This window comes from Triticum dicoccoides, chromosome 7A, assembly GCF_002162155.2.
Source record: "Triticum dicoccoides isolate Atlit2015 ecotype Zavitan chromosome 7A, WEW_v2.0, whole genome shotgun sequence".
In the NCBI taxonomy this organism is placed as follows: Eukaryota; Viridiplantae; Streptophyta; class Magnoliopsida; order Poales; family Poaceae; genus Triticum; species Triticum dicoccoides.
In genome coordinates, this window is record NC_041392.1 from 22589390 (window position 1) to 22614548 (window position 25159).

A 25159-nucleotide genomic window follows, 5' to 3' on the forward strand; every position below is an offset into this window, starting at 1 on the left:
CAGCCCTAGATCCCATCTAGGGTGGCGGCTAGAGGGGAGAGGGAGAGAGGGGGGCGCCCTAGGGTGGGCCTTAAGGCCCATCTGGACCAAGGGTTTGCCCCTTCCCACTCTCCTTGCGCCTTGGGCCTTGGTGGGGGGGGGGTGCACCAGCCTACCTGGGGCTGGTCCCCTCCCATACTTGGCCCACGCAGCCTTCTGGGGCTGGTGGCCCCACCTGGTGGACCCCGGGACCCTCCCGGTGGTCCCGGTACGTTACGGATAGCACCCGAAACTTTTCCGGTGACCAAAACGGGACTTCCCATATATAAATCTTTACCTCCAGACCATTCCGGAACTCCTCGTGACGTCCGGGATCTCATCCGGGACTCCGAACAACATTTGGTAACCACGTACATACTTTCCCTATAACCCTAGCGTCATCGAACCTTAAGTGTGTAGACCCTACGGGTTCGGGAACCATGTAGACATGACCGAGACAACTCTTCGGCCAATAACCAACAACGGGATCTAGATACCCATGTTGGCTCCCACATGTTCCATGATGATCTCATCGGATGAACCACGATGTCAAGGATTCAATCAATCTCGTATACAATTCCCTTTGTCTATCGGTATGATACTTGCCCGAGATTCGATCGTCGGTATCCCGATACCTCGTTCAATCTCGTTACCGGCAAGTCTCTTTACTCGTTCCGTAATACATCATCCTGTGATCAACTCCTTGGTCACATTGTGCATATTATGATGATGTCCTACCGAGTGGGCCCAGAGATACCTCTCTGTTACACGAAGTGACAAATCCCAGTCTCGATTCGTGCCAACTCAACAGACACTTTTGGAGATACCCGCAGTGCACCTTTATAGCCACCCAGTTACGTTGTGACGTTTGGTACACCCAAAGCATTCCTACGGTATCCGGGAGTTGCACAATCTCATGGTCTAAGGAAACGATACTTGACATTAGAAAAGCTTTAGCATACGAAATACACGATCTTGTGCTAGGCTTAGGATTGGGTCTTGTCCATCACATCATTCTCCTAATGATGTGATCCCGTTATCAACGACATCCAATGTCCATGGTCAGGAAACCATGACCATCTATTGATAAACGAGCTAGTCAACTAAAGGCTTACTAGGGACATGTTGTGGTCTATGTATTCACACATGTATTACGGTTTCCGGTTAACACAATTATAGCATGAACAATAGACGATTATCATGAATAAGGAAATATAATAATAACTACTTTATTATTGCCTCTAGGGCATATTTCCAACAGTCTCCCACTTGCACTAGAGTCAATAATCCAGTTCACATCGCTATGTGATTAACACTCAAAGTCACATCCCCATGTGACTAACGCCTAAAGAGTTTACTAGAGTCAATAATCTAGTTCACATTACCATGTGATTAACACTCAATGAGTTCTGGGTTTGTTCATGTTATGCTTGTGAGAGATGTTATAGTCAACGGGTCTGAACCTTTCAGATCCGTGTGTGCTTTACACATCTCTATGTCATCTTGTAGATGCAGCTACCACGCTCTATTTGAAGCTATTCCAAATAACTATTCTACTATACGAATCCGGTTTACTACTCAGAATCATCCATATTAGTGTCAAAGATTGCATCGGCGTAACCCTTTACGACAAACTCTTTTACCACCTCCATAATCGAGAAAATTCCTTAGTCCACCAGTTACTAAGGATAACCTTGACCGTTGTCCTGTGATCCATTCCTAGATCACACTTGTACCCCTTCAGGTGCGGTACACAACATAGCATACTTTAGAGCCTACGTATAAAGCATAGGGGACGACCTTCGTCCTTTCTCTCTATTCTGCCGTGGTCAGGTCTTGAGTCTTTACTCAATACTCATACCTTATAACACAGCCAAGAACTCCTTCTTCGCCAATCTATTTTGAACTCCTTCAAAATCTTGTCATGGTATGTGTTCATTTGAAAGCACTATCAAGCGATTTTGATATATCCTTATAGATCTTGATGCTCAATGTTCAAATAGCTTAATCCAGGTTTTCCATTGAAAACCACTTTTCAAATAACCCTATATGCTTTCCAGAAACTCTACATCATTTCTGATCAACAATAGTCAACAACATATACTCATCAGAAATTCTATAGCGCTCTCACTCACTTCTTTCGAAATACAAGTTTCTCATAAACTTTGTATAAACCCAAAATCTTTGATCATCTCATCAAAGCGTACATTCCAACTCCGAGATGCTTACTCCAGTCCTTAGAAGGATTGCTGGAGCTTTGCATACTTGTCAGCATCTTTCAGGATTGACAAAACCTTCTGGTTGTATCACATACAACCTTTTCTCAAGAAAAATGTCGAGGAAACAATGTTTTGACATCCTATCTGCAAGATTTCATAAATAACGCAGTAACTGCTAACATAATTCTAACAGACTCTTAGCATCGCTATGAGTGAGAAAGTCTCATCGTAGTCAACTCCTTGAACTTGTCGGGAAACATCTTAAACGACAAGTCGAGCTTTCTTAATGGTGACACTTACCATCATTGTCTGTCTTCCTTTTAAAATCCATCTGCACCTAACAGCCTTACGACTATTAAGTAGTTCTTTCAAAGTCTATACTTTGGTTTTTATACATGGATCCTTTCTCGGATTTTATGGCCTCGAGCCATTCGTCGGAATCCGGGCCCACCATCGCTTCTCCATAGCTCGTAGGTTCATTGTTGTCTAGCAACATGACTTTCAAGACAGGATTACGTACCACTTTGAAGTAGTGCACATCCTTGTCGACCTATGAGGTTTGGTAGTGACTTGATCCAAAGTTTCATGATCATTATCATAAGCTTCCACTTCAATTGGTGTAGGTACCACAGGAACAACTTCATGTGCCCTGCTACACACTAGTTGAAGTGACGGTTCAATAACCTCATCAAGTCTCCACCATCCTCCCACTCAATTCTTTCGAGAGAAACTTTTCCTCGAGAAAGGACCCGTTTCTAGAAACAATCATTTTTGCTTCCGGATCTGAAATAGGAGGCATACCCAACTATTTTTGGGTATTCTATGAAGATGCATTTATCCGCTTTGGGTTCGAGCTTATCAGCCTGAAACTTTTTCACATAAGCATCGCAGCCCCAAACTTTTAAGAAACGACAACTTAGGTTTCTCTAAACCTATAGTTCATACGGTGTCGTCTTAACGAAATTATGTGGTGCCCTATTTAAAGTGAATGCGGTTGTCTCTAATGCCTAACCCATAAACGATAGTGGTAATTTGATAAGAGACATCATGGTATGCACCATATCCAATAGGGTGCAATTATGATGTTCGGACACACCATCACACTATGGTGGTCCAGGCGGTATTATTTGTGAAATAATTTCCACAATGTCTTAATTGTGTGTCAAACTCGTAACTCAGATATTCATCTCTATGATCATATCATAGACATTTTATCATCTTGTCACGACGATCTTCAACTTCACTCTGAAATTACTTAAACCTTTCAATAATTCAGACTTGTGTTTCATCAAGTAAATATACTCAACATCTACTCAAATAATCTGTGAAGTAAGAACATAACGATATCCACTGCGTGCCTCAGCACTCATTGGACTGCACACATCAAAATGTATTACTTTCAACAAGTTGCTTTCTTGTTCCATCTTACTGAAAACGAGGCCTTTCAGTCATCTTGCCCATGTGGTATGATTTGCATGTCTCAAGTGATTCAAAATCAAGTGAGTCCAAATGATCCATCTGCATGGAGTTTCTTCATGCACATCTACCAATAGACATGGTTCGCATGTCTCAATCTTTTCAAAATGAGTGAGTCCAAAGATCCATCAACATGGAGCTTCTTCACGCGTTTTATACCAATATGACTCAAATGGCAGTGCCACAAGTATGTGGTACTATCATTACTATCTTATATCTTTTGGCATGAACATGTGTATCACGACGATCGAGGTTCAATGAACCATTCATTTTAGGTGCAAGACCATTGAAGGTATTATTCAAATAAACAAAGTAACTATTATTCTCCTTAAATGAATAACCATATTGCGATAAACATAATCCAATCATGTCTATGCTCAACGCAAACACCAAATAACAATTATTTAGGTTTAACATCAATCTCGATGGTAGAGGGAGCATGTGATGCTTGATCATATCAACCTTGGAAATACTTCCAACACATATCGTCATCTCACCTTCAGCTAGTCTCCGTTTATTCTGTAGCCTTTTATTTCGAGTTACTAACACTTAGCAACTGAACTGGTATTTTAATACCATGGTGCTACTAGGAGTACTAGTAAAGTACGCATTAATATAACGTATTTCCAAAATACTTCTGTCAACCTTGCCAGCCTTCTCATCTACCAAGTATCTAGGGTAGTTCTGCTTCAGTGACCGTTCCCTCATTACAGAAGCACTTAATCTCGGGTTTGGTTCAACCTTGGGTTTCTTCACTAGAGCAGCAACTGATTTGCCGTCTCATGAAGTATCCATTTTTTCCCTTGCCCTTCTTGAAACTAGTGGTTTAACCATCAACAATTGATGCTCCTACTTGATTTCTACTTTCGCGGTGTCAAACATCGCGAGTTGCTCAAGGATCATCATGTCTATCCCTTATATGTTATAGTTCATCACGAAGCTCCAATAGCTTGGTGGCAGTGACTATGGAGAATCATCACTATTTCATCTGGAAGATTAACTCCCACTCGATTCAAGCGATTGTAGTACTCAGACAATCTGAGCACATGCTCAACGATTGAGCTTTTCTCCCTTAGTTCGCAGGCTTAAGAAACTTGTCAGAGGTCTCATACCTCTTGACGTGGGCACTAGTCTGAAATTCCAATTTCAGTCTTTGGAACATCTCATATATTCTGCGACGTTTCAAAACCGTCTTTGGTGCCACAATTCTAAACCGTTAGTATTACGCACTGAACTATCACGTAGTCATCAAAACGTGTATGTCAGATGTTTCCCAACATCTACAGACGACGCTCGAGGTTCAACGCACTGAGCGGTGCATTAAGGACATAGCCCTTTTGTGCAGCAACGAGGACAATCCTCAGTTTACGGACCCAGTCCGCATAATTGCTACTGTCAACTCTCAACTAAATTTTCTCTAGGAACATATCTAAAACAGTAGAACCAAAGCGTGAGCTACGACATATTATGCAAAGACCTTTTGACTATGTTCATGATAATTAACTTCATCTAATCAAATTATTCAATGAACTCCCACTTAGATAGACATCCCTCTAGTCATCTAAGTGATACATGATCCGAGTCAACTAGGCAGTGTCCGATCATCACGTGAGACGGACTAGTCATCATCGGTGAACATCTTCATGTTGGTCGTATCCACTATACGACTCATGTTCGACCTTTCGGTCTTCCGTGTTCCGAGGCCATGTCTGTATATGCTAGGCTCGTCAAGTTAACCTAAGTGTATTATGTGTGTAAATCTGGCTTACACCCGTTGTATGCGAACATTAGAACCTATCACACCCAATCATCACGTGGTGCTTCGGAACAACGGACCTTAGCAACGGTGCACAGTTAGGGAGAACACTTTCTTGAAATTATGGCGAGGGATCATCTTATTTATGCTACTGTCGTTCTAAGCAAATAAGATGTAAAACATGATAAACATCACATGCAATCAAATAGTGACAATGATATGGCCAATATCATTTTGCTCCTTTTAATCTCCATCTTCGGGGCGCCATGATCATCATTGTCACCGACATGACACCATGACCTCCATCATCATGATCTCCATCATCGTGTCTTCATGAAGTTGTCTCGCCAACTATTACTTCTACTACTATGGCCAACGGTTAGCAATAAAGTAAAGTAATTACATGCCATTTATGTTGACACACAAGTCATAAATAAATTAAGACAACTCCTATGGCTCCTGCCGGTTGTCATACTCATCGACATGCAAGTCGTGATTCCTATTACAAGAACATGATCAATCTCATACATCACACATATCATTCATCACATCCTTTTGGCCATATCACATCACACGACATATGCTGCAAAAACAAGTTAGACGTCCTCTAATTGTTGTTGCAAGTTTTTACGTGGCTGCTATAGGTTTCTAGCAAGAACGTTTCTTACCTACGCCAAAACCACAACATGATATGCCAATTGCTATTTACCCTTCATAAGGACCCTTTTCATCGAATCCGATCCGACTAAAGTGGGAGAGATAGACACCCGCCAACCACCTTATGCAACTAGTGCATGTCAGTCAGTGGAACCAGTCTCACGTAAGTGTACGTGTAAGGTCGGTCCGGGCCGCTTCATCCCACGATGCTGCCGAATCAAGATAAGACTAGTAACGGTAAGCAAATTGAACAAATCATCGCTCACAACTGCTTTGTTTTCTACTCGTGCATAGAAACTATGCATAGACCTAGCTCATGATGCCACTGTTGGGGATCGTAGCAGAAATTCAAAAAAATTCCTACATGTCACCAAGATCAATCTATGGAGAGACTAGCAACGAGAGAGAGGAGTGCATCTTCATACCCTTGAAGATCACAACGCGGAAGCGTTACAAGAACGCGGTTGGTGGAGTCGTACACGCAGCGATTCAGATCACGGTCGATTCCGATCTAAGCGTCGAACAACGGCGCCGCCGCGTTCAACACACGTACAACCCGGTGACGTCTCCCACGCCTTGATCCAGCAAGGAGAGAGGGAGAGGTTGGGAAAGACTCTGTCCAGCAGCAGCACAACGACGTGGTAATGGTGGAGGAGCGCAGTACTCCAGCAGGGCTTCGCCAAGCACTACAAGAGACGAGGAGGGAGAGAGGTAGGGCCGCGCCAAGAGAGAGATCAAATCACATGTGTTGGGCAGCCCCATACCTCAAGTATATATAGGGGGAGGGGAGGGGTTGCGCCCCTTCTAGGGTTCCCTCCCCAAGGGGGGCGACAGCCCTAGATCCCATCTAGGGTGGCGGCTAGAGGGGAGAGGGAGAGAGGGGGGGGCGCCCTAGGGTGGGCCTTAAGGCCCATCTGGACCTAGGGTTTGCCCCTCCCACTCTCCTTGCGCCTTGGGCCTTGGTGGGGGGCACCTGCCTACCTAGGGCTGGTCCCCTCCCACACTTGGCCCACGCAGCCTTCTGGGGCTGGTGGACCCCCGGGACCCTCCCGGTGGTCCCGGTACGTTACCGATAGCACCCGAAACTTTTCCGGTGACCAAAACGGGACTTACCATATATAAATCTTTACCTCCGGACCATTCCGGAACTCCTCGTGACGTCCGGGATCTCATCCGGGACTTCGAACAACATTCGGTAACCACGTACATACTTTTCCTATAACCCTAGCGTCATCGAACCTTAAGTGTGTAGACCCTACGGGTTCGGGAACCATGTAGACATGACCGAGACAACTCTTCGGCCAATAACCAACAGCGGGATCTGGATACCCATGTTGGCTCCCACATGTTCCACGATGATCTCATCGGATGAACCACGATGTCAAGGATTCAATCAATCCCGTATACAATTCCCTTTGTCTATCGGTATGATACTTGCCCGAGATTCGATCGTCGGTATCCCGATACCTCGTTCAATCTCGTTATCGGCAAGTCTCTTTACTCGTTCCGTAATACATCATCCCGTGATCAACTCCTTGGTCACATTGTGCACATTATGATGATGTCCTACCGAGTGGGCCCAGAGATACCTCTCCATTACACGGAGTGACAAATCCCAGTCTCGATTCGTGCCAACCCAACATACACTTTCGGAGATACCCGCAGTGCACCTTTATAGCCACCCAGTTACGTTATGACGTTTGGTACACCCAAAGCATTCCTACGGTATCCAGGAGTTGCACAATCTCATGGTCCAAGGAAACGATACTTGACATTAGAAAAACTTTAGCATACGAATTACACGATCTTGTGCTAGTCTTAGGATTGGGTCTTGTCCATCACATCATGCTCCTAATGATGTGATCCCGTTATCAATGACATCCAATGTCCATGGTCAGGAAACCATGACCATCTATTGATCAACGAGCTAGTCAACTAGAGGCTTACTAGGGACATGTTATAGTCTATGTATTTACACATGTATTACGATTTCCGGTTAATACAATTATAGCATGAACAATAGACGATGATCATGAACAAGGAAATATAATAATAACTAATTTATTATTGCCTCTAGGGAATATTTCCAACAGCTATACCACTGTAGCATTCACGATGTACTAGCTAATATGGATATCAATATATATTGAACTAGTATGCGTGCGGAGCTGCACGCGCTACTTTGTTTTAAGATAGTTGATTGATGTAGGTACTAAAATTATGTACTCCTAAAAAAGGTACTAAATTTATGTTTAAATATCAGTGTGTTAAATATTATACATACAAATGGTGATTAGTAAATGAAAAACATTTAAATATAAGCATGTGTATATAAAAATTATTTAGCATTACGAATAAAAGATATTTGTAAAACGTATGTACTCCCTCCGATCTGAATTAGTAAAGAATAGATTTAAATGTAAACCAGTGTATTGTATAAAAATGTTTAGTTAATGCGAATGTTTAGAGTGTTTATTAAATCAACATTTTCAATTAATCCAAAAAAATATAAATATCAGGTAATGCGGACATTTAAAATGTTTAGACACGATTGAATATTCATTTCAACGGCTTAAATTTTAATTATGAATGTTTTTAACTATACGAACATTCAAATATACATATGTGCGTATAATTATTGAAATATTTATATAATTAAAATAAGATTTTTGAATTTTAATTTTACAAATACTTTTATTATTTTATATTGTACAAACATTTTTGTAATTCATAAACATTTTTAAAATATATAAATATTTTGAAAGTAATACATGTACAATTTTAAAGTTAAGTAGTTTCGTTTGTATTTACAATATATCATAATTTACACACTATGTTCAAATTTATAGAAAAAAAGCAAAAGGTGTAAAATGGGCTGGACTGATCATGGCCCATTTCAGCTGACGGGCGCACGTATTTGAAAGAAGATATAAAGGGTAGTCATCCGACTCGCATGCCCCTGCCTGAAAGTACTAGCCGCGTAGAAGCATCTATTTCCTAGCAGAAGGCGGGAGGAGAAGGCGGAGGGGGTCTCCGAGCTAGGACGGGGCCCGGCGGCGGTGTGGGCATCGCCCTGTACAACTAGGCCAGAAAGCTTCAGTTCCATGGAGTATGTGCAAAGGAGACTAAAATCTCTGCACCTATCCGAGGCAGAGAAGAAGGGAGTGAAGCTAGGAAGGAGGAATGCGAGCCAGCTAGGATCTGGGAAGCTACAAGCTCTTGGCAAAGTGATGTCGGATAGACCAGCGAGGATTGACACACCGGTGAACACCTTGGAAAGAATCTGGTGCCCTTTCAATGGGATTGAATGCTAGGACTTGGGCATGAACAGATTCCTTTTCTCCTTCGGAGATGAGGCAGGGAAGAAAAATAAGCCCTCAATGGAGGTCCCCGGATGTGCAACAAAAGCTTGCTAGTGATGGAGAATTTTGACCCAAAGAAGACCCTGAATGAGTATGAATTCAGATTAATACCAATTTGGGTAAGAATCTACGGCATTCCCATGGGATCAATGAGTAAGGAATCAGGTGAAGAAATAGGGAAGAATATTGGCGAAGTATTAGATGTTGATGTGGATGATTGCGGAATGGCGATGGGAGAATATTGGCGAAGTATTAGATGTTGATGTGGATGGTTTTGCCACGGCATCAACTTAAGTCACAAACTAGCCCATGCTTGAGGATATGTGTGGCTATCATAATTATATGCACTCTGCGTAGTGAGAAACTATTGAAATTTTGCTGTGTGACTCATGGTTCATGTTAATGAAACTAGGGCAGTGCTCTGTTCTTCATAAATTTTGTTGAAAATTTCAGTAACAGAACTTGAGAAAACCTATGAGTGTGCACTTTTTGCGTATCAGTTTGCAGTTGTACAGAAGCTCTAGTCTCTACAATAATTAGTGACTGGGCAACAAGTATATACGGAGAACCGATGTGGCAATGGCAACATAGCTTTACAGGTCCCTGCCATTGAATTGGCCTATAATCCGGCCACATCGTTTGCACCTTTATTTTCTTTGGGGCACTGGATATTGACTTTTGGCAGGTGTCGCATCCTGAATAAAACCAGCGACTGGTGCAATCTATTTATATCGAGGGAGAGTGCGCAAAAACATGGTATCATAAAGAAAAGGAGCATTCATGGAGAAGAAGTCATTGCATATGCTTTCTCACAGTGGGATAGGAAGCAGCCAAGCTTAGGGTCCTGTTTGGATACTCTAACTCATTTAAAGGTTAGAATCAGATTAAGGGTGTGTTTGGTTTGTATCCTCATGAATTATTGCCTGGCTTGGAATTGTGCCTGGATCTGACTAGTGGTTGTTTGGTTGCTGCCCTGGAAAAAATAAAGCTTGCCTGGCCTAAACTTCCTGTACTGTAATTAGCCTGGGCTGGACTTCAGGCATTGTAGTTAGCCTGAGCCAGGCGACCGAACTGGGACGCCTGGGTGTGCTGCCTGGGAGCTAAGCGGCAGCCTGGCTGCATATAAAATAAACAATAGCACCATTAAATGTGTTGACAGGACTTTGATGCTATGCCTAGGTCAGGCACCAACCAAACATATCATCGCCAGGCTAGCCTGGCCAGGCTGAAAAATTCAAAATCTCATGTCCACGCCAGGCAGCAGCAAACTACCAGGCATGAGGCTGAGGACTCGATCCAAACACGCCCTAACTCTAGTCAAAGAGGTGGGGTTAGATGGAGCGCGGATACGGCGAGGCGCCTTCACGGGCGGTGCCAGAGAAAGAGAGGGAGAGGACGAGAAGCTTTGAGGAAGTGGGGAGGGATCTGCTACGGGGAGAGCGAGAAAAAAAATGTATTTTTATGATCTCGAGAAGAACTAACCCAAATAAGCACCTCTTGGGTGGGTTGGATTTTTTGGATGGGTTAGATGCATCTAACCTAAACTTTTTTTCGATAAAGGGCGCTTTTATTATCTCAAAAAGTAGCATCAAGAGGATACAAAGCATTTAGAGTAACACCTGGCCCTGCATAATTAAGATGCACACAGCCAATCACCTAATGTCTTATAAAAAGAAAGAAAAAAAGACGACAAATGGGCGACAGTAGAGTCATATAGACTGACACTATGTCTATGTCGAAAGGGGTGGTGGACCGATCCGGAGATTATGCTGCCACCCATGTTGGGTAAAAACCTCCGTAGCCACCTGCTCCAACCGCGTACACACCGCCTTGAACAACTGTTGGTACTCCACTCATTGTAGCGTAGACCACATATGAAGCGAGTGCGTACAACGGAAAATAACCTGCAAAGAAGAAGCATTTTTTCGTTATTGAAAACCAAATCGTTTCTACATAGCCAAAGCAACCATAGTAAGGCATACGCTCCCACCCTTATTAGCGTTTTCAACCTATTTGGAATACCATCCAACCAATGACCAAAAATATTGGCGACACTTGTGGGCGGACACAAATTTGACGCTATTTGGATGACTGACCATGTAGAACGTGCAAACTTGCATTGGAAAAAGAGGTGTTTGATTGTCTCTTCATGAGTGCAAAAACAACACTTCTTACTCCCTGGTCAGTTGCGCCGTGCGAGGTTGTCTTTGGTTAGAACAACTCACCTACGAAGATACCACACGAAGATTTTAACTTTTAGTGGAATCTTTGACTTCTAGATTTTCTTGTTATTACTCATTGGTACCTCAGAATGCGTGAGCGCATGGTACATAGAGTCTACTGTGAAAGATCCCGATGCAGTAAGGTTCCAGCGAAACACATCCCGACCTTGTGTCAAAATTGATCAAATCCAGACGGGATAAAAGATTATGCCATGACATAAGACGGGGGCCAATCAAATCCCGCTTAAACAAAATATTGGGCGGGAATGAACTGAGCACCTGCGCAATAGTTTTATTCTTATCACGAGTGATGTTGTACAAGGCTGGATATTGTTCTCGGAGACTGGCATTGCCTAGCCAGATGTCTTCCCAAAAACGAATCTCCGACCCGTCCTTTATCGTGAAAGACCCAAAGCGAAAGAGATATTTTTTTGTTGCCATTAGGCTAGCCTAAAAGTGCGAGTCACCAGGTTTCCAATATGCCCGAGACACCGCCTTTTGACCTAGATACTTGTTGCACAACATGGTTTGTCAAACACCATCCTCAGTAAGAAGTTTAAACAACCACTTACTAAGTAGGGCCTCATTCTTGACTTCGAGGTCATGAATTCCAAGGCCACCTTGGTCTTTTGACCTACAAACCACACTCCATTTGGCCAACACGTATGTTTTCTTTTCACCATCTCCTTGCCAAAAGAATTTGGATATAAAATAGTCCAGTCTTTGCAGGATCCCTTTTGCATCTAACCCAAACAAACCCTCCTATTTGAATATTTTTGGGTTAGTTGAGACGAAACTAACCCAAATTAACTCTAACCCATGGATCCAAACATGGCCTAGGATTCAAGATGACACCAGATTATTTGGTGTGCTAATACGACATACTAAAACAATTCACAGCTAGCACTCGACTATAGTTGTTCCAGCTTGGGGTAGACGAAGCTACTCCCTCCTTCCATCTATATACTCCCTCCTTTCCGGTTTATAAGGCTCAATTTAAAAATCTCACCAACCAAGGTAGATGGTGAGTGGTGAAATACTTTTTGTAGTTTGCAAAAGCACCAAATTAATGCTCTTGTTTTCCTCAAAAAAGTATGTTTACCAATGCATTAATTGCAATGCATGCATGCATAAATTACATGCATTGGTCAATTTTCTCTTAATACTTGCATGCAATGATTTAATGCACCTTGGAATCTGAACATGTGATGAGAAACAACCAAATTGAGCCTTATAAAATGGAAAAACTAAAATTTTGAGATAAGCCCTATAAACCGAAAAGGAGGGAGTAGGGCCTAATGCGTTTTTCAAGACCGCCTTTGACTATTGATAAAATTAATACTACATGACATGCATAATGTGAAAATTATATCATTGAAAGCTCCTTTCACATACGAATTTGATGATGTGCTTTGTGTAAGTTGCATGTCATATATTATTGCTCTAACATTTGGTCAAAGTTAGCCTCGAAAAATGCATTAGGCCCTATATAGATGGAAGGAGGGAGTAAGAAAAATAAGAGGGCTGCCTGCCTGCCTAATCATACGTGCTGATACATGTATTTGCCTAAGTCCAAGAAAAGCTAGGGTTCGTGCCTTTCGCCGGCTCCGCTGCAGGTCCGCCTCATTCCCGGTGGCCCTAGAGCCATGGGGGCGCGGTGGATCCTGGCAAGGGCCGGCGGGAGGGCTCCGTTGTTAGTCGTTCCTTCAAGATTATTTGTTAGGGTTTGTGTCCTACTCAGAAAGACGAGACGGCGGCGGCTCCCTGAAAATGGAATAAAGGTCTCCCCGCCTAGTCCCCATTCTGGTGATGCATGTAGCATCGTTGGTGGGCGTGTGAAGGTGTGTCTCCAACGGATCTATCCTCGGTGGATTTGCTCGGATCTGATTGTGGTTCGTCTAAGTTCGTGTGTCTTCAGGTTGGATCCTTTCGATCTACGTTATTTTTCATCAGCGATGATTGCTGTTCTAGTGCGCTGGTCCTACGGGGCCTTAGCACGACGACTTCCCGAATGTCTACTACAACAAGTTGTGCCCGACTCTGGCGAGGGGAGGGGTGATGACGGCGGCGCGCCTTCAGCTCGCTTCAGTGATTGTAGTCGTCGCTAGATGATCTACGGATCTGGATGTAATTTTTATTATTTTTAGTGTTCGTTGTACTGCCATGATAAAAGATGAATAAAATGAAAGTTTTCTCGCAAAAAAAGCCGCATGATGGTCCAATGCGTACGTTAGTTGGTTGACTCGTCCCCATGGACGTTTATTAGGCTCCTGGAGTTGACTGGACTTCACACTTGCTTCTAACGTGGTAGCACTGCCCGCAGTCGCAGGGACTGCAGGGACGTGCTTCTTCTTGCCCTTGCCTTTGGTGGTCGCAGCCTCTGCTTTACATCCGCACCCTCCTTGTCCAAAGACGCTGCTGTACCTCTTCGATTGCTGCCCAGGCATCCTTGAACATCCGCAGCCCCCATCTGCCCCCCGCCGATGATTTTCATAGCGGACACCATGCCGGGAGGATAGAGTAATTCGATGTGGGGGGGGGGGGTACTCAGTGAGCGAGCATGAGTTGTTATGTGATGTGTGGTTGACCATAGCTATGGACTTTATAGGCAGGAACTCAAGGGGCTCCATCTTTTGGCAGCGGGTGCATGCTTCGTCTCCGTAGCTAACAAGTTTCGGGTCCTACGACATACACGTCATCCATGAACGTTGTGTGAAGTCGATATCACATCGATGGTAGCAACTCTGACATGATTTTTTGCGGTGTGATTCAATGAGTGGAGACAATGTGTCCATTGGGCTCGTCAACCATGAAGATCAAAAGTATTGCTTCTTCTTGCTCTACATATTGGTAAATTCACTCACTCAATGTTGCTCTACATGTTGTATAGTCTGCATGTGATGCCGTGATGTACTAAAGGACATAGGACATACCATTCATGCACATACATTGTTAGATGAAGCTCAAGGGATAGTATGTTTGGGACGACATATGCCGATTCTGCCTCAAGTATCGTTGAATTTGGAATTGACGAATTCAAAAAACTTAACAAATATCCGTTATCTCAGATGGTAATATTTACATTTGAACTGTTTTTGTACTATGGATAGTTGCATGTTATTTATGGATGAATTGTTCTATTTTCTGTAATATAATTTTGGTGTTGCGGTCTTATAGAGAAAAAAAATGGAGGCGGGCATTTAGAAGAAATGGTTGGATGACCAGATCCTGCATCAGTGTCCATTGACTGGACCGGACCAGTTCGTGAACAAATAGTTTGTCCGTTTAGGGGATGGCGTTGAAGATGTACTTAGACAAGATTTGCCAAAAAGAAAAGAGCTGGTGCAGGCTGCCAACGCTAATCAGGAGTAAACTTGACTGTTTCGGATCCGCTGTGACATTTATTTTGAGTCCATCCGCTATGACAGGTGAATCGAAAGAATAGTCCAAAGTCCAGGTTCAGCTCATATATAGTGTCCGCGTGGCCTTGCGCTATTTTCTGCACGAAAAGGCCTTGTGCTTGTGCCCTCCTCCGCTACGTCGCCGTGTATACCCAGGAGGAATCACCCATGCTATCGGAGACTACGTCGACGTGTATCTCTCCTTACGGAGGAAGAAGAACAACACCGCCAGGGTGAGGGCATCCATTGAGTTCAGCCTGGTGGACGTCGGCGGATCTTCAGCCTCGCGTACGGCGACAATGGAGCTCGATTGCACCAGTGACACGATCGGCGCCGCCAACGGTCATAACAAGTTCAAGAAGAGGAGCGAGCTGGAGGCGCCGCCGTACCTTCGCGACGATCGCACCCTCATTCAGTGCGTCATCGCTCTTCACAAGGAATCGATTTTTTTCTGGACATGATGGACATGACATCGCGAGCTGGTTGGTGACCTTGATTTTGCCATAGAGATAGTAGGATAAGATATAGTGCGATAAGTCGATGGTCTTGCCACGAGCTCTGGTAATGTATGCCTATTGTCTAAGGAAAGGAAGAAGGTTTTTCTTCTGGACAAAGTAACAAACTGTTTTCGCACACTTCTATTCTGACTTTTGAAGGGTACATTTATAGAAGACAATTATTTTATCACAATGCCTTGTCATTTATGGATATTTTCTTTTTGGGATCTTCATCTTAAAGGCTTGTATAATCATTCAATAATTCTTTTGCACCAAGACGTGGATCTAAGTGGCTTTCTAACATCCTAATTTTACCCTTTTACTTTATATATATCAAGTTTGTTGAACACCAGATGGAAACGTACTCGACACACGAAGTGCTTAATGCTACCGCGGTTGGGGTCCATCATCCAGCACTCCGTTTGCACGAGTTGGATCTATCAATGACGTCAGGCCTGGAGAATGGACACCAGGAACCATTTGTTATTAGTCGATGGGTTCTGTTCTTTCTGTTTGTTAGCAGAAATTCAGTGAATTTTAGTCGCTTACATGGTACTCCCTCCGTCCTAAAAAACTTGTCATCAAAATGGACAAAAAGAGATGTATCTAGAACTAAAATACATCTAGATACATATTCTTTTATTCATTTTGATGACAAGTATTTCCGGATGGAGGGAGTACAACCTTTATATGATGACAACAAACCTTCTTCCTTTCTTCAGGTAAAAGTACTGTTTGCAAAATGATCATCGATCAGCTATATGATCAGTGTATAGTTGTTGTTACTCAGGTTTTGTGTATTACAGCTCTGATTGCGCTTCTTATGATATTTGGACCATCCATTCTTTCTTGACAAAGTCACTAGTAGTTTATTTCTGCTGTTTTATAAGTGTGTAGTGTCATTAATTATGCATTCAACTTTTTATCAACATCCCTTGCTATAATTTTATTCTAATCATACGATGGGTACAAGCTCTCAAGCAATAGGAATTTTTATCTCAAATGTCACAGGAGTCATTTTATTATGGACTTCCTAATGAGGAATCGCTATGTGTTCATGATTATAACTTTGATCATCTAGGTACAATGCATGTTTCATGAGAACCTGATGTCTCTTTTGTTATTGGCAAGAGATGTGCACTGACTTTGTTACTGATGCTGCTCCTGTCCTAATTGCAGATGCATTTGATATGGATTTACTACTCTCTTGTATGGAAACACTGAAACAGGGTAATGTTGTTGACATTCCGAGTTACGACTTCAAAACACATAAGAGTGTCTCATGTGCAAGAAAGGTAATACTATACAAAGGTGTGGTCAGGACCATAGTTTTAAATAGCTGGCTATAGCCCCGCTATAGCTGTTTGAGGGTGTTGCCGCTAAATGATTTCATGTACAATTTGCCGCTATAGCCCCGCTATAGCCCGCTATAGCCCAGCTATAGCTGTTTTTAAGGGTCGCCGCTAAATGCCATAGCCCGCTATTTAAAACATTGGTCAGGACCAACAATAATTTGATAAGATGCTGAAATCAAATTTCTGGTAACGACATTCTTCTAATGGATCTGTATCTGCTATAGATCATTAGTTCTTTGCAACAATTTGATAAGATGTTGGAATGAAAGGTGTCATCAGGACTAACAAGAAAAAAATGACAGTCATAATCGAAAAAAGACTTATGTCATCAAATGTTTCCTGTAAGAAACAAAATTGTTTAAGGGGAAAGCGTTTTGTAATATTTACCAACCTTCTGTTATGTGAATGTCAAATGAAATTAAAATAGTAAATCACCTCCTTGTCAGCAAGAAGTTTCTTGCTGCGACTGATTTGTAACATTGGAAGCCATGGCACTCTAACCATGTTGTGAATAATGCAACATTTCTCATACCATTTTTATGTATAAATATTTTGTCGGAAAGAATTGTGCAATTATGCCTTATAAATCATAACTCTTGGATGCAACTTCTTTCACAATTTTTTTGTCAGGATGTATGACTACTTTGATGAAAATTTACTAGTTGACTTTTGTTTTCTTTGCATTTCAGATCTGACAGATAAAGGCACTGTGCCTTGTGTCATGCATTCCCATCTTGGTATCTGTTTGTAACATCAACATTTTTGCCATGCTAATTGGTTACTTTAACTTATTACATATTGCATTTCTTATATTTCTATGTATGTTTCTTTTAACTAACAAACCACTCTATTGATACATCGGTAACTATAACCGTTTAACATTCTTTTGGTACAGTGAACCATATTCACCTATTCAATTGTCATGATCCATTACAGGAATCACATTTCAAGCAATCTATTCATTGTGCATTTTTGGTGAGGTTTGCATGCGAGCGGTGGGAGGAGCACATGAGAGGCGAAGGCGGCAGCGGCAACGATTTTGATCGATGGTACGCCTCCCTGCGATTTCGATCAATCGTACGCCTACCTGCTGGAGGCGGTGGCGTGATCCTGCCGTGCCACCCGACGCTAGCTTCCTTACCGGGCTACTGCACCAAGACTTGCCCGTCTGTATCCCCTTATGCTTTCCACTGGACTCTCGCTGTCAGGTCAAGAAAGAGGGCGACAGAGACGACATCCTTGCAGGAATGAGCTTCCACGGAGGAATTGGAGTGGGAGGAGGAGATAAAGCTGGGCATGGTGATGAGGTTTGGGGGCTCATCCGCGTCGTTGGCAGCAAGCATGGAGGAGGTGGCGGGGCTCAGCCGCGGTCGTCTGGCAATCACTTAGTATACTTATATGTCTCAATTTCTAGAAATCTTATATTCTTCTATAATCGTTTACAAACCCATGAGAACAAGTCATGGGAGCTTAATTATGTTAAGCGCCAATATATCACGCTCATCAAATCAGCCTATCATCACTTGCCAAATTCTTTTTCTTATTTTTCCAACCAACAACTTGCACCTGACTCAGCTATTGCATATAATGCGGTTTTAGTTTTTTCTAACGTGAACAACCAATATATTTCGTTGAAGAGGCTCTCATTGCTTGCATGCAGATGTACCACACAAATCACAAAGAAGCAACAGAAAAGAGCAGAGTGCCTACCTGGCACCGCAGCGGCACGCCTCAGGCGGCGCAGAAAGGCTGTGCCCCAACAACTAGTGTCCAACATTGTGTTGCAGGCCACTCACATCCATGAAGAAATGGTGGGGCTGCTCTGCTGAGATGGCCACGGATAAAGAAGGAAAAAGGGACTGAGGCTGTTACTACTATGTATGTTGCCTGGAATATTTGGAAAGAGCGAAACGGAAGACTCCTTGAAGGAAAAGATACCACCACATTACCGGGAGCTGCTGAACTTGTCTGAAGCTACGTCGCTCTTCTTTAAGATGCTTGCCAGAACTAATTTAGGCCTTTGTACAGCGAAGTGCCATCTTATCTTGGCTGGTTCGATTGTTTAGCCTTTTGTTTTCTGATCTTTACCCTGTAAAGGGATTGTAATTCCGCCTTTTCAATGCCAAGCCCCTCTTTGACAGTCCTGGTTTTGGCCGTTGTTATATTCATTTTCTACATAAGCAATATCCTTACGCTTCTGCCTTCCTTCTGAACACAGCGTCTTACCCCAAAATCTCTCTCTCCCACAGCTCGCAACCATTGCGGTTCAACCCCTCGTTTTACGTGGTCGCGCGTGTCTGACTCTCAGCATCGATGCTCTGTAACCCCTGCCTGCCATTGCATAACATGGCACCCTGCAAGGTATGCATGTGCTGAAAATGCACGCTGCTGCAACAAGGCAGGTGTTTCGCTAGGCCGGCAAGTGCACGCTGCTGCAACAAGGCAAGCGTTCCTTTAGGCCGGCAGCTGGTGCGAACAGCGTATGCAGCAGAGGCAGCTGGGGCTATTGCGAGGCCTAGTGGTAGTGTGCTTGCTCGCTCCTGCAAAGGTCTTCCAGGGATGCTAGCGGCGCTGTCGCAAGCTACAAGCAGAGTGCCAAACAAGCAAGCGATGCTGCAAGTGGTAACCATTGCTGGAAGGCCAGGAACAAGTACGGCGAGGGGGCACTATTGTGGTGTGATGCCGATAGGATTTTCTGCGAGCGCGATGCCGCGACTGTGTCCACCGGTGGTGTGAGGCCAGAGACGGGTATGACAAGGGAGTGTTGCGGTGGTGTGCTGCAAGCCGGTGTTGTGAAGGGAGCACCGTGTTGAAAAGGCCGCCGAGGGTGCTTTTTTTTGGAAATGAAGGCGTGCCCCCCCTGCATCTGCATCATAATGATGCATGCGACCATCTTATTAAAAAGTCTCGAAGTAGCACAAAGTCATAAATGTATTACAGCTCACCAGCGAAGCAAAAGAAAGAAAATAAAAGTACATGCTTTGAGTTGCAATGATGATCGACGGTGTTGTGATGGCAGCCGATGATGCTGCATGGCGATGGAGATGGCCGTTTGTGAGCCTCCAAGATGATCGGGCGACGACGCGATAAGGACGACCAAGGATTTCATCAAACGGCCGGGAGTCGACAGATCTGGGAGCACGACTGGTCGCTCGACTCCTAGTACTAGCCATATTTGTTTTCTGAAATTTAATTTAGCCATATTATTTTGACTACAGAATTAGGTGGGACCAGTCACGGGGACTCAGCGTGGCGTGCTGCCCAAGAAATCGACCAAATCCAGCCTTTTATTGGTTGCCGTCGTCGTAGCTAAGCCTCCCATAGAATCAATCTACCCAGCGAGCTTCAAACCAGGTCGCTCCTCGTCTTCGATCACTTCCAAAGAGATGGGGGAGGGGGAGAAGGCCATGATTAGAGTACTGTCCGTCACTGCCGTCGGATTGGCCTGTACCGCGTTGAGGCTGTACGAGAAAGAGCTCAGGTCCCTCTTCACCTCCAGGCCGGCCTTCCTCAAGACCTTGGACCCCGCCGGGGCTGATCCGGTCATCGGCCGCGACGACGAGATCGACCGCGTCATCTGCATCCTCTGTGGCCGGACCAAGAACTGCACCGCGCTCGTCGGCGCGGCCGGCGTCGGCAAGACGGCCATCGTGGAGGGCCTCGCCCAGCGCATTGCCGCTGGGGCGGTCCCCGCCACGCTCGCCGGGGCCCGCGTGGCGGAGCTCGACGTCGGGGCGATGGTCGCGGGGACTCAGTGGCGCGGCATGTTTGAGCAGCGCTTGAAGGATGCCATCAAGCAGGTGGAGGATGCCCGCGGCAAGCTCATCCTCTTCATAGACGAGATGCACATGATTGTTGGTGCTGGCGACCGAGACGGCACCGGGGACGCTGCCAACATCCTCAAGCCGGCGTTAGCCCGTGGCCGCATCCGTTGCATAGGCGCAACCACATCCGAAGAGTACCGCAGACACATTCAGAAGGATGCGGCGCTCGATCGGCGGTTCCAAAGGGTTGATGTCGAGGAGCCGAGCGTGCCGGCGACCGTTGCCATCCTCCAGGGGTTGAAGCACCGGTACCAAGACCATCATGGACTGACGATTCGCAACGACGCTCTAGCTGCTGCCGCACAGCTCGCCGCCCGTTATATTACAGGTAGTATATTCGTCATGTGGTTAAGAATTTAATTTAATGTACTTTCATATTGGGTCTGTGCATCTTGAAGAAATTGTGGATTTTACTCTTGTCAGGTCGCCAGTTTCCTGATAAAGCAATTGATTTGATGGACGAGGCATGCACTACCGTGAAGTTGCATAAGCAAAAAGAAGTTCAAAATAAGGAAACTAACACTACAAATGCACTGGAGGAGTTAACCGTTAGTCCATGCCATATTGCCCAGGTAAATTAACATCCCTTGCCAATCGTATCAGTGTGAGTAGTTTTCATTTGTTTCCGTGTGATGTTCATATGCCATGTTCTATTGTTATATGAAGGTTGTGAGCCGGTGGACTAAAATTCCGATCACCACACTTGGTAGAGAGGAAGAGAAGTTGAGCCACCTAGCAGACAGATTGCATGAGAGGATTGTTGGACAGTTTGAAGCGGTTAACTTGGTTGCCCAAGAAGTGCTACGTTCTAGGGTCGGCTTTGATCAATATGGCCAACCAATTGGCTCTTTCCTCTTTTTGGGCCCGGCTGGTGTTGGAAAGACAGAGCTTGCGAAAGCACTTGCGGAGAAGTTGTTTGACAATGAGAAGACATTAGTCCGCTTTGACATGTCTGAATATGCCGACAGTGGTTCTGTGTCACGTCTCATTGGAGGACCTCGAAGGTTTAGCTTCTACACACTTTGGACTTGTATTTCTTTCTGAAATTCCTACTCATGTCTGACTTTTTCATTTGACTTTGTGAAGCTATGAAGAAGATGGACAACTCACCGAGAAAGTCAGGAGCCAACCGTATAGCGTTGTTCTTTTTGACGAGGCGGATAAGGCACATCCCTCGATATTCAAGGTTCTCATTCAACTCCTTGATGATGGCATGCTGGTTGATGGGAAAGGACGCAACGTAAATTTCAAGAACACTATCATCATCATGAGCTCAGCTCTAGGAGCAGAGAACCTGTTAGCTAGAATGGCTGGAGAAAACATGGAAACTGCACGAGATCTTCTCATGAAACAGGTATGTGTATCCCAAACTGTCCCTTGTAAAGTCCCGGTGCGCACCCTGCTGATTGACAAATTTACTTGTTGATGATGCAGGTCGAGAAACGCTTTAAGCCTGAATTTCTCAACAAACTGAGTGAAATTGTGATGTTTGAGCCGCTTTCACACGATGAACTGAGGAAGATCACAAGAATCCAGATGAAGAGGGTCATTGATACGGCAGCTTATAAGGGCATCTCTCTGCTTGTAACAGATGCCGCATTAGATGTCATTTGGTCAGAAGCACATGACACGGTAAGTACATGTTATTTTTACCAAGCCAAATCATACTTATTTGCGTAGTTGTTTGTATACATATCCTGCTTATGATGCATACATGTACTATGTATTGCAGGTGTATGGCGCAAGGCCTATTAAAAGGTGGATGAAGAAAAATGTGACGAGAGTTCTTGTGGACATGCTGGTCAATGGAGAAGCATGTCAAGGGTCGACCATCTCCATCGATGCCGCTGACGATAATAAGGGGCTGAAATACCAGGTACAGAAGTAGCATGCCGGAGGTGGCAGATCTACGTGGCCAGATATGAGTTTTGTGTGCTATATCTGTATCTGTAACAAAACGGTCAGTACAAGTTCCAGGTTTGCGGCTAATTAATCTTGCTTGGTGGGACTTGTACTTCACGATGTGCCCACCGAGGAAAGGGAAAACCTCTATGACTGACTGCTACTGAGTTTAGATCTTCTATATGAAAACTAAGCCTCGGCTTGAGCTGACTCTGATTTTCTACGTCGAAACCTTTCTCCCTCTCAGCCGGCGCACCCTCCTCAGCCGGAGCCACCGATGCTCCCCCATCCTGGCGTCCGCCTTGTCAAAGGTGCGCATCGGTCATCTCTCTGACAATCAGCCATTGGGCCTCGCTCGGGGAGGTGGCGGGCTTGAATTAGCCTATCTGAATTTGAGATGCCATTGTAATATTTGAAGAAGAAGGACGGTCAGTACATCGCTTACCTGGGAGCTTGTGCCCAATCAATGTCGACCGGTTGGAACGGCAACATCGAGCTTGGACGTTGTGGAGATATGACCCGGCGAGGGTGTGAAAGCTCGGTGGCGACAAGATGTGGCTGCTAGAGGTCAATGGCCTCGAGAGCCACACTACCATACCAAACTCGGCGTAAAAGGGCATACATCTGACAACTTGAAAACTAAGCCTCGGCTTGAGCTGACTTTGTGACTCATTTTCTCTCTCCAGCAGCCGCGCCCTCCTCAGCCCCGAGCCCCCGACGCTTCCCCGATTTGGCGGCCGCCATGTCGGTGGTATGCATCGGCGGCACATTGTAATTGTGCCATCTCTCTGAAAACTCGCTCGGGGAGGTGGCAAACTTGAATAAGACTTTGAGATGTTGGTGTAATAGTTGGAAGAAGAAGAACAGGCAATACATTGCTTACCTCGGAGCTCATGCTCAATCAATGTCGACCGATGTGCATGGTGGCAGCGATCTTAGCGAGGTTGTGGAGAGAGGACCCGATGTGGGGGGTGGAAGCTCGACGGCACCGACCCAAGGCTTTGAGAGGTCCATGGCCTCGAGCGCCTATTCAGGTCTCCCATTTGTTCTTTGATTTTGCTCCTTAAATGGAAAAATGTTACAAAGATTGCCCACTAGCATTGATGGATCATGTCCCTTGGATCACTAGAATGGATGGTCCACACTCCTTAAGAAGGCAAAATTACTCGGCTAATTGGATAAAACCAGATGAAAACTCCATTCAAGGGCATGAGGTTGTCCTCTGGTGGAAACTAGCGAAAACTACATTTAGCATATAGCAATTCTTTTCCGTGGCAAAAAACCTAGGTTTTCTTTGTCCTTTGTGGGTGCTCGTACGTCACCAAGAGTTTCCTCAGTCAACTATGAGATTCTCCCCGTTGATTGTCGATCTCTCTTCCTAAGTTCCACAGGTTTGTTTCGTCCATGGAGCTAGAGATACTGAAGGCAGATATGGCAGAAAGTCTAGTGGAATGAGCAAGAACTTTGTTGAAGATCTACTGGGCCGATTGCATCTGCATGAGGAGAACAATAATGACCTTGTGTGGGAAGATGAAGTCATGGAACTCCCGCAACAGGCCAAGTGGCTGGCGATCATGAAAGTGCACAAGACACGAGGGGTTTAGCATAGTGCGTTGTTCTTCAACATAAGATTGGCTTGGAATCATGCATAAGACGTAATTTGGAGAAGGATTGAAGATAACCTCTTTACGATTAAATCCAAGTGTTTAGGGGACTGGAACAAAGCTATGTTCATGGGGGCTTTTTAAAACCAAGCTCTATTGATTGAAGAGTATGACGGATTTTCGGAATCCTAGATTGATAGTCCTTGAGAAGATATTTTTCTGGGCGCAAGTGCATATGTTGCTGGATAATTTCATCCATGAAAAGAACATATGTGGCATATGTAGGACTATGGATGAGATACTTGAGGTTTAGATCAGGTTGTCAGCTGGTTTAGTAGGAGAGTTTTGCCTTCGTGTAAAGATGAATGTTAACAAAATAATCACTAGGTTTGTGTACATTACAAATGGAGGGGAGGAGTGGTACCAGGTCAAGTATGAGAAATTGCCAATCTTCTATGGTAATTGTGAATTGATGAGAACTTGCACCAGGAATGTGGTGACGGAATTCATGATGAATCAAAACTTGAATAGGGTGACATTATTTTAGCCGATGGAGGACGAGGTAGAGGTCCCAGCGGGGGCGATGGTCATGGTTTTGGAGGAGGATGTAGATGCGCTAGTCAGGAAGGATATGACCGTGGGCGTGGTCAGATGTGAGATTGCACCTAGGCGTTTTAACGTTGTCTTTCAGGGGGTGGCAGTGGTGTACCTAAAAGATCTGAACCCGGAAGCAAGACAGAACCTTTATGTTAGCCATGACGTTAGGATGCATGAGGAAGAGGCGGTAAATGTTGTTAGAGATACGATAGGCAACATAACCATCGAAGATCAAATCAGCACAGAGGACACAAGGATTTTAACGTGGA

At 44.4% G+C, this 25159-nt stretch overlaps 1 protein-coding gene across 1 annotated transcript; it reads left to right on the forward strand.

Annotated features, from left to right (window-relative positions):
• Nucleotides 1-20685: 20685 nt before the first annotated feature.
• On the forward strand, nucleotides 20686-22766 carry LOC119334720 (chaperone protein ClpB1-like). The gene is made up of 6 exons (XM_037607260.1): nucleotides 20686-21115; nucleotides 21211-21359; nucleotides 21454-21791; nucleotides 21874-22141; nucleotides 22222-22419; nucleotides 22520-22766. Exons 1-6 carry the CDS (start codon nucleotides 20701-20703, stop codon nucleotides 22673-22675), a joined length of 1524 nt encoding a protein of 507 aa, XP_037463157.1. The 5' UTR covers nucleotides 20686-20700; the 3' UTR covers nucleotides 22676-22766.
• Nucleotides 22767-25159: the final 2393 nt, after the last annotated feature.

Excerpts from the sequence above, each read along its gene's own strand:
- LOC119334720 (XM_037607260.1), top strand. The coding sequence starts at position 20,701 with ATGGTCGCGGGGACTCAGTGGCGCGGCATGTTTGAGCAGCGCTTGAAG. Across the intron at positions 22,142-22,221 it reads GAGATCTTCTCATGAAACAG|GTCGAGAAACGCTTTAAGCC; the intron begins GTATGTGTATCC and ends TTGATGATGCAG. Across the intron at positions 22,420-22,519 it reads GGTCAGAAGCACATGACACG|GTGTATGGCGCAAGGCCTAT; the intron begins GTAAGTACATGT and ends TATGTATTGCAG.